The 9,220-nt window shown below is 36.5% G+C and overlaps 1 protein-coding gene across 1 annotated transcript in view; it reads left to right on the top strand.

Moving 5' to 3' along the window:
• Positions 1-9,220, top strand: part of BTAF1 (BTAF1 RNA polymerase II, B-TFIID transcription factor-associated, 170kDa) — a 105,649-nt gene that overhangs the window by 79,311 nt on the left and 17,118 nt on the right. The window contains exons 26-30 of the mRNA XM_011947844.1: positions 5,022-5,174; positions 5,720-5,841; positions 5,932-6,099; positions 7,907-7,984; positions 8,119-8,248. Coding sequence (XP_011803234.1) covers positions 5,022-5,174; positions 5,720-5,841; positions 5,932-6,099; positions 7,907-7,984; positions 8,119-8,248 — 651 coding nt within the window. The remainder of the gene's footprint in view (positions 1-5,021; positions 5,175-5,719; positions 5,842-5,931; positions 6,100-7,906; positions 7,985-8,118; positions 8,249-9,220) is intronic.

The following is a 9,220-nucleotide window of genomic DNA, read 5'->3' as shown; positions in this document are numbered from 1 at the left end:
CTGAGATGGGACCACTGCACTCCAGCTTGGAGTGAGATTCCGTCTCAAAAAAAAAAAAAAAAAATGTTATGGTGTCCAAAATGATGTTGTGAAATATATCAGACCAATTAATATATCTTAGTTCATACACTCATCATTTTTTGTGGTGAAAACCCATTTAATTAAATTTTAGTCTTTTAGCAGTTTCCAAGTGTACATTATCATTAACTGTAGTCACCATGCTGTACAGATCTACAGAATGTATTCATTCTAAATAAACTTTGTACCCTTTAACCAACATCTATCCATCTCCCCTCAGTCCTCTCCCCTCCACCTACTAAGCACCTAGCAACCACTCTTCTACTCTGCTTCCATGAGTTTGACATTTTAGATTTCCACATATAAGTGAGATCAAATAATATTTGTCTTTCTGTGCCTGGCTTGTTTCCTTTAGCATAATGTCATCCAGGTTTATTCATGTTGTCACAAAATTTCCTTCTGAGAGGCTGAATAGTATCCAATTATATATAGATACACTACAGCTTCTTTATCCATTCATCACATAGACGAACACTTAGGTTGATTCCAAATCCTGGCTATTGTGAATAATGCTGCAATGAACACAGAAGTACAGATATCTCTTCAGTGTACTGATTTCATTTCCTTTGGATATATAACCAAAAGTGGGATTGCTAGATTATATGGTAGTTTTTAGTGTTTTGAGTAACATCCATACTGTTTTCCATAATGCTGTACTAATTTACATTCCCACCAACAGTACGCAAGGGTTCCCGTTTCTCTACATCTTCCTCCACACGTTTTGTCTTTTTAGTAGTAGCCATTCTAACAGTTGTGAGGTAATATTCTCATACCAGTTTTAATTTGTATTTCCCTGATGATTTATGTTGAGCATTTTTTCATATATCTGTTGGCCGTTTGTGTGTGTGTGTGTGTGTGTGTGTATATATATATATTTTTTTTTTTTTTAAAGAAATACCTATTCAGGTCCTTTGCCCATTTTTAAATCTTATTTTCTCTCTGTTGAGTTGAGTTCCTTTTATATTTTAGATACTAACCCCTTATCAAGATTTATGGTTCACAAATAATTTTTCCCATGCTGTTGGTTGTCTCTTCAGTCTGTTAATTGTCTCTTGTGCTATGCAGAAAGCTTTTTAGTTTGATGCAGTCCCATTTGTCTCTACATGTTGAGTATCCTTGATCTGAAATGCTTGTGACTAGAAGTATTTAAGATTTCAGATTTTTGAACGCTTGCATTATACTTACCAGTTGAGCATCCCTAATCTGAAAATCTGAAATCTGAAATGCACCAATGAGCATTTCCTTCATCTGTCATGCTGGCAATAACAATGTTTTGGATATTTGGATTTGGGTGCTCAACCTATATTTTGATTTGGGTTTTTGTTTTTGAGACAAGGTCTCACTCTGTTGCCCAGGCTGGAGTGCAGTTGTATGATCATGGCTCACTGCAGCCTCGAACTCCTGGGCTCAAGTGATCTTCCCACCCCAGCTTCCCAAGTAGCTGGGACTTCAGGTGTGTGCCCCCATGCCCAGCTAATTATTTTGTGTAGAGATGGGGTCTCCCTCTGTTTACCCCAGGCTGGTCTTAAACTCCTGGATTCAAACAGTCCTCCTGCCTCAATCTCCCAAAGTGCTGGGATTACAGGGGTGAACCACCATGACTGGCCTGTATTTTGATTTTGTTTCTTGTGCTTTTGGAGTTATATCCAAAAAATTTGCCCAGACCAGTGTCAAAAAGGCTTTTTTCTATTTTTTTCCAGTAATTTTATAGTTTCCAGTCTTATGTTTAATTTTTTGATCAATTGTGTCCTGAGTTTTGTACTTGGTGTAAGATACAAAGGTCCAGTTTCATTCTTCTGCGTGTGAATATCCAGTTTTCCCAACACCATTTATTGAAGAGGCTGTCCTTTCCCCTTGTGTGTTCTTTTGTCAAAGATTAACTGTAAATACATGCATTTATTTCTGGTCTTTCCAGTCTGTTCCATTGGTCTTTGTCTGCTTTTATGCCAGGATCATACTCTTTTGATCACTGTAGCTTTGTAGTATATTTTGAAATCAGGTAGTGTGATCCCTCCAGCTTTGTTCCTTTTGCTCATGATTGCTTTGGCTATCTGGGGTTTTTGTGGTTCAACATGAGTTTTTTTTGTTTGTTTGTTTTTATAGAAAGCTTATTCAGAGGGATAATAGAGAACCATATGAGTTTTAGGATTGCTTTTTCTACTTCTGTAAAATATGCCACTGGAATTTGGGGATTAGGGATTCTCAGTGCAGTGTAGGTATTGCATCGCATCTATAGATCGTTTTGGGTAGTATGGACATTTTAACAATATTAGTTCTTCCAGCCCAAGAACATTTATTTTCCGTATTTATGTCCATTTATTTGTGTCCCCAGCAGTTTCTTTCATTAATGTTCTATAACTTTCAGTGTATAGATCTTTCACCTCCTTAAATTTATTCCTATTTTATTTTTTTGTTGCTATTGTAAATGGGATTGTTTTCTTGATTTCTTTTTTAGATAGATTATTGTGTCAGTACTTCGTTACACTCTTAAAAATTGAAGACACCAAAGAGCTGTTGTTTATAATATTTTCTGTAATAGATATTAAAACTGGGAAATTTTTAAATAATTCATTTAAATAACAAACCTACATGTTAACATAATTAACTTTTTTGACGAAAATAACTTTTCTAAAACAATGTGTGAGTGACAAGAGTGACATTGTTTTATACTATTGCAAATCTTTTTTATGTCTGGTTTTTGTTTTTGTTTTTTGGGGTTTTTTTTTTTTTTCTTTTTTTCCCTTGAAACAGGGTTTTACTGTGTCACCCAGGCTGGAGTACAGCAGCACAGTCACAACTCACTGCAGCCTCAGCCTCTCCTGGACTCAAGCGATCCTCCTGCCTTAACCTCCCAAGAAGCTGGGACTACAGTCCCGTGCCACCACACCTGGCTATTTTTTAAATTTTTTGTAGAGGTGGGGTCTTACTATGTTCCGCAGGCTGGTCTCAAACTCCTGGGCTCAATCCTCCACCACACCTGGCCAGTATTTCTGGTTTAATGGTAGATAGCTGGATTCTCATGTTTGCTTGGGCATTCAGTCTGTTGCAATATGTTTTGGCTCAGGATATATAAAGGAAGTCCAGCCTCACAGAGATAGTTAGAAAAGGAAGCAATATTTTGACAGCCTTCTCAAATAATTGTGGATATTGTTTTATCTGATAGCATACCAGAACTCAAAAAGAGAAAGTTTGTTAAGTGTTATGTGCAATATAGAATCTAAATCCTATCAATCAATGTTTCATACTCTCTTACATTGAAATTCATTGGTTTGTCTTATACTTTTGTGATCATGGTATCTGCCCTGCCAGGTAAGTATGTCTTATACTTTTGAGTGAATCTTTTATTATCCATACATGTTTTGTAACATTATGCATCAGTCATTTGGAAAATATTGCTTCACTGAGTTATGTAAATCTTCCACAGGTGGACACAATTCATTATATAATATTTTTAAAAATCATGTTTATTATCAACAGCAGAAAATTGTTTTTATTGGAAACTGTCAATTTATCTTGAGAATACAAATTTTATCAGTGACAAGTTAATGTCAGTTGTTTTCCTTAAAGTGACAGGTTCATTTTTGAGAAAATGTGAGCCAAATACCAAACTCAGAATATCCATAGTTTATCAGTCCTTTCAAGTAAAATGTCGTTCCATTAAAAAATGGCTATGTTAATATACTTTCTTTCTCCTGGGCACAGTTTGTCTAAATCTAAGTAGTAAGTATTGTCTGGTGTTTCCAAGTTTAATACCCATAAAACTTTATTTTAAGAATGTGAAACATCAACCACCAACAAAACATATGGTTAGGTACATCCAGGATGGATATGTAATATAAACACTACTGAGTTTGTCAGGGAAATTCTTGGAATATTAAAGACTTCATATTTGGGTCTTTTTTTAATGGCTAGTTCAGTTTCTCAATAGATTGTACTTTGATAAGCAGCAGAATTCACAGTTTTTTTTCTCACAGAATGTTAAAAAAGACATGCATCAAAGGGTTGAGATTTATTAAAATAGATCATTTTTACTGCTTTATCATATTTTTTGTCTTTTTTTTTTTTTGAGATGGAATCTCGCTCTGTCACCCAGGCTGGAGTGCCATGGCACAATCCCAGTTCACTGCAACCTCTACCTCCCAGGTTCAAGCGATTCTCCTGCCAGCCTGGGAGTAGCTGGGACTACAGGTGCACACCACCGTACCCAGCTAATTTTTTTATTTTTAGTAGAGAGACAGGGTTTCACCATGTTGGCCAGGCTGGTCTCGAACTCCTGACCTCAAGTGATCCGCCTGCCTCGGCCTCCCAAAGTGCTGGGATTACTGGTGTGAGCCACCACGCCTGGCTTATCAAGGACATTTTAAAGTAACACTGGCTATTTGAAAAAATGCTAATGTATGGTTCTAAGAAATATGACTGCTAGCACATTTTGGTGCCATTGCCTTGATTCTTTCTGAAGTACAGGCAGTTTTCTTCATTATAACTTTTGCAACATCCACACGAATGTCAACACAGTGATTAAAAGCAAATAATGTTCTCCTTTTATTATGAAATAGCTGAAAAGGTCTTAGAGATCCATAGGGGTCGTGCAAACCACATTTTGAGAACTAATACCCTAGGGTATCAGAACAGTAAAATTGAGAAGTGCCAGTAGTAGTATTTAATTCAAAATAAACTATGCAACTTTATATGCCTCTTCATCAAATAATGCATGGTGTGGGAAAATGAAGTTGTAGATTGTGGTCTTTCAGATATTCCATATGTATTTACTTAGTAGTCTAATTGTAGCACCTTTTACGCTTGTCAATTTCTTTAACCTCATTTGTCTTCAAGTCTTTGTACAATTTTCAGAATTATTTTTTCTGTGTGTTTGTTTTGTTGTGTTTATTTGATCTAAGAATGAAAACTGAGTATATAGTTTTTAATAACTTAAATCATTTTAGGCAGGCATTCCAGACCCTCCAAACATGTCAGCAGAATTAATCCAATTGAAAGCCAAGGAGCGACACTTTTTGGAGCAATTGTTAGATGGAAAAAAGTTGGAAAATTATAAAATTCCAGTACCAATCAATGCTGAACTCAGAAAATATCAGCAGGTAAGTTTTATACTTATCTTGTAAATAGGAATAGTGAGTTTTCCTTTCAAATGAACCTTGAAGCCTTGTGGCTTTTTTTTGTTTTTTGAGACAGGTTCTTGCTCTGTTGCCCAGGCTGGGGTGCAGTGGCAGAATCATGGTTCACTGCAGCCTCAAACTCCTGGACTCAGGCTATCTTCCCACCTCAGCCTCCCGAGTAGCTGGGACTATACATGTGCACCGCTATGGCCAGCTATTTTTTTTTTTTTTGGTAGGGGCAGGGTTCTCATTTTGTTGCCCAGGCTGGTCTTCAACTCCTGGCTTCAAGTGATCCTCCCACCTCAGCCCCTCAAAGTGCTGGGATTAGAGATGTGAGTCACCATACCTGGCCTTAAAGCATTTTGTAAAATTGATTTAGTAAAATCTTGTGTTTAGTGTCTTATACCCGTTTATTTCACTTTTGCGTATAGAAAGATTTTTGTTTTGTGCAAACATGTTAATAAGAAAATGTTTTTATAAGAAAAAATTTATGATGTATTCACATTTATGATTTTTCTCTCTAACAGGATGGTGTGAACTGGTTGGCATTTCTTAATAAGTATAAACTTCATGGAATTCTGTGTGATGACATGGGTTTAGGAAAAACTTTACAGTCCATCTGCATTCTAGCAGGAGATCATTGTCATAGGTAATTTAAGATGTTATTTTAAAATAAGGTTTCCAGATTTGGAGAAATGTAAACAAGCTGGTTAATTTATTGTGTTTTGCTATTGTAAAGGGCCCAGGAATATGCAAGATCAAAATTAGCAGAATGTATGCCACTTCCTTCCTTAGTGGTTTGTCCGCCAACATTAACAGGCCATTGGGTGGATGAAGTAGGTAAATTTTGCTCCAGAGAATACCTCAATCCGTTGCACTACACTGGACCTCCCACTGAAAGAATAAGGTAAGAGGTGTACGACAATAACAAAATATTTCAGCTTTTGTCGTAATTAAAATGAGGAACAATAACATTTATTAAAAGTGAATTTTAATTAGCTCTTTTGGTTGTGTGACATAGAAACTTCACTTATGAAAAGTGAGTGTACTTTGGGAAGATGTAATCAGTGAGGCTTATCAAAATTGAGGACTTTTAACCATTGTACAATAAGTTGAGCTTTCCTGGAGCTGCTGAACTATCAGGAACCAAAGCCGCTTTGTATGCCCCTTTTGGGAGTCTATGACCATAGCATCTTTTGGTGCTTCTGTTTTATTGTCATTTTCTACCCACTTTCCTGAGATCTCTTTGAGCCATGTGCAGGGGAACATGTCTGTAGTCCTGACTGTTCAGGAGGCTGAGGCAGGAGGATCGCTTGGGCCCAGGAGTTCAAGACCAGCCTGGGCAACATAGTGAGTCCCCCTCTCTTAAATAAAAAAGAGTTCCCCTTTGCCTTGTTCCCTTTCCTTCCCTCTCTCCAGAAGTACTTTTGGTCCGCTATGGCTGCTTTAGCTGCTGCTGCAGTCATGACTGCACTAAATTTTAGAGTTCTTTCAGCTTTACCCCTTCCCTATTAACTAATACATCTCTTACGTTCCTAACTGTAAAGTTTTTCAAGTGGAAGTTCATTGATTTCAGTTCATTTTTTAATGTTGGATAGTCATAGTTGCTGATTAGTCCATAGATTTGCTGTACTCCTGTGTTAATAATAGCAAATATTATTATTAAATAATGTTATTAAAATGTTTTAGTTTTTATCTTGAGCACTTACTGGCCAGGCACTATTCTAAGCAGTTTGTTTTTTTTTTTTTTAATGTAAAATTGTGTATTATGTATAGAAGGAGCAGGATTGAAAAAAAACTAAACAAATTGTGTATTATGTATTCTCACAGTCACTTTGTGAGGTAGGAATACTGTTGTTCCAATTTGCAAATAAGGAGTCCTGGGTCCAAGGTCACTCAACTAATTAAGTGGAGAGAGTGAGGATTTGAATACAGGCAGCTCAAAAACTTGCACTCTTGAGCAGTTTACTGTAGTGCTTCTTTGATAGAATTCATTCATTTGTAAGTGATAGAAATTCAATTCAAACTAGCTTAAGCAAACAGAAAATTCATTAATTCACTAACTTGAGAATTTCAGGGGTAGATTGTTGCTTCAGGCCCATCTAGATTACTCTCATTGACTCTTCCTCCCCTTACATAACTTATTGTTACTATTGGGCTTCAGTCCACAGTTTGTAGGTAAGATGACAATGGGCAGTCTCTGGCCCATATTCTCTTAGTTTGTCAATTGTAGTAAACAGATCTTCCCTCTCTCTCATGAATATATCAGTACTGGAGATGACTGACTGGCCTTGTTTGGGTCATGCTCCCAAAACAACCTTTGTGGTTAGGGGATTAAATATTGTGAATAGCTTAACCTGGTTAAAATGCTTCATTTCCTTGGTGATTATGGGGGCACATGATTGGTAGTTCCCCCACATCACCTAGAACAACCTGGAGTGATAAAGGAATAGTGCCCCTAAGGAAGAGATGTTGGCAAGTAAAGTTGAAATGTCCACCATATTTTCAGTCTCATGTTCATCTCTTTTCTAATCAGACTGAGTAGGGCAACACAGCCAAGTCATTAGAAGAGTAGCCCTTCAGGGGCATGTATGTAGAGTAAGCAGAAGGGAATGCTGGGCTTAGTGGGCAGATTGAAAGCACTTTATACAATTGTAGCTATTAAGAACTTTTCAGGGTCTCTGTTTTCTAATTTTATTCATTTCTAAATAAAGGTTACAGCACCAAGTAAAAAGGCACAATCTAATAGTGGCTTCATATGATGTTGTGAGAAATGACATAGATTTCTTTAGGTAAGAATTAAATTTTTTTTTTAGAAAAATTAATATCAAATTTGAAGACTTAATATTTTCCCACTTTAAAGATTCTTCATATAGTTCCGGACATACAGCAAAAGTGGTAAAATTTTCTATTTATTCTCCCTTAGAAATATTAAATTTAACTACTGCATTCTTGATGAAGGCCATGTCATCAAAAATGGAAAAACAAAGTTGTCAAAAGCAGTAAAACAACTGACTGCTAATTATAGGATTATTCTTTCTGGAACACCAATCCAGGTAATTATTTACTATTCTTTTTTTTTTTTTTTTTTCCAGGTGGAGGGTAGGCTTGGTATTTGGCAGTGAATTAAAGAAGATTTTTTTTGTTGTTATAGGAATGATAATTTTCCAGTATATAATTATTGCTTGTTTAATGGTTCATTGGTAAACAAACCAGGTTTTCAAAGTCATTTTTAAAATGTAATTTTAGACTATGTAAATAGAAATCTTGTGTCAAACGTATGAAAGACATAAAAATCAGACTCTACACTGGCCATTCTCCTTCTGTAGTAGTACACTGCAATCTGATTTAGCATTGAAAAGCTAGAGCTGAGTCCGAGTGAATCATTATATAGTAGAAGTGTGAACACCTGATGTCAGGAGGAAGTTTAAGGCAAGCGATTGTAGAAGTTTATTTTGGAAAAGGAAGGAGATTGGTACGTAGATATCTTTAGATACTTTTGAGAAATTCTCTTGTCCTCCAGAAGAATTGGTTACAAATGTTCACATCTAGCTTGGATAGTAAACTTTGGTGGGAAGACCTTCAGTCATTCTCAGTAGAGAAGTAAACACCATGTGACCTGTAAGATTCCTTCCAACTTTAGAAATTGATGGTTCTTTATGTACTTACCCTCTTGTGCTCTCTTTCTTTCTCTCTCTTTCTTTTTCTTTCTTTCCTTCTTTTTCTCTCTTTCTCCCTTCCTTTCTTTCTTCCTTCCTTGTTTCCTTCCTTCCTTCCTTCCCTTCCTTTTCTTTCTTTCCTTCCTTCCTTTTCTTTCTTTCTTTTTTTCTCTCTCTTTCTCCCTTTCTTTTTCTCCCTTTCTTTCTTCCTTTCTTTCCTTCCTCTTTCTTTTTCTCTCTTTCTCTCTTTCTTTTTCTCTTTCTCCCTTTCTTTCTTTCCTTCTTCTCTCTCTTTCTCTCCCTCCCTCCCTCTCTCTCCCTCTCCCTCTCTCCCTCCCTCTCCCTCTCTCTCTCCCTCCCTCTCCCTCT

This window comes from Colobus angolensis, unplaced genomic scaffold, assembly GCF_000951035.1.
Source record: "Colobus angolensis palliatus isolate OR3802 unplaced genomic scaffold, Cang.pa_1.0 Scaffold270, whole genome shotgun sequence".
NCBI classification, from domain to species: Eukaryota; Metazoa; Chordata; class Mammalia; order Primates; family Cercopithecidae; genus Colobus; species Colobus angolensis.
This window is presented reverse-complemented; position numbering and strand designations above follow the sequence as displayed.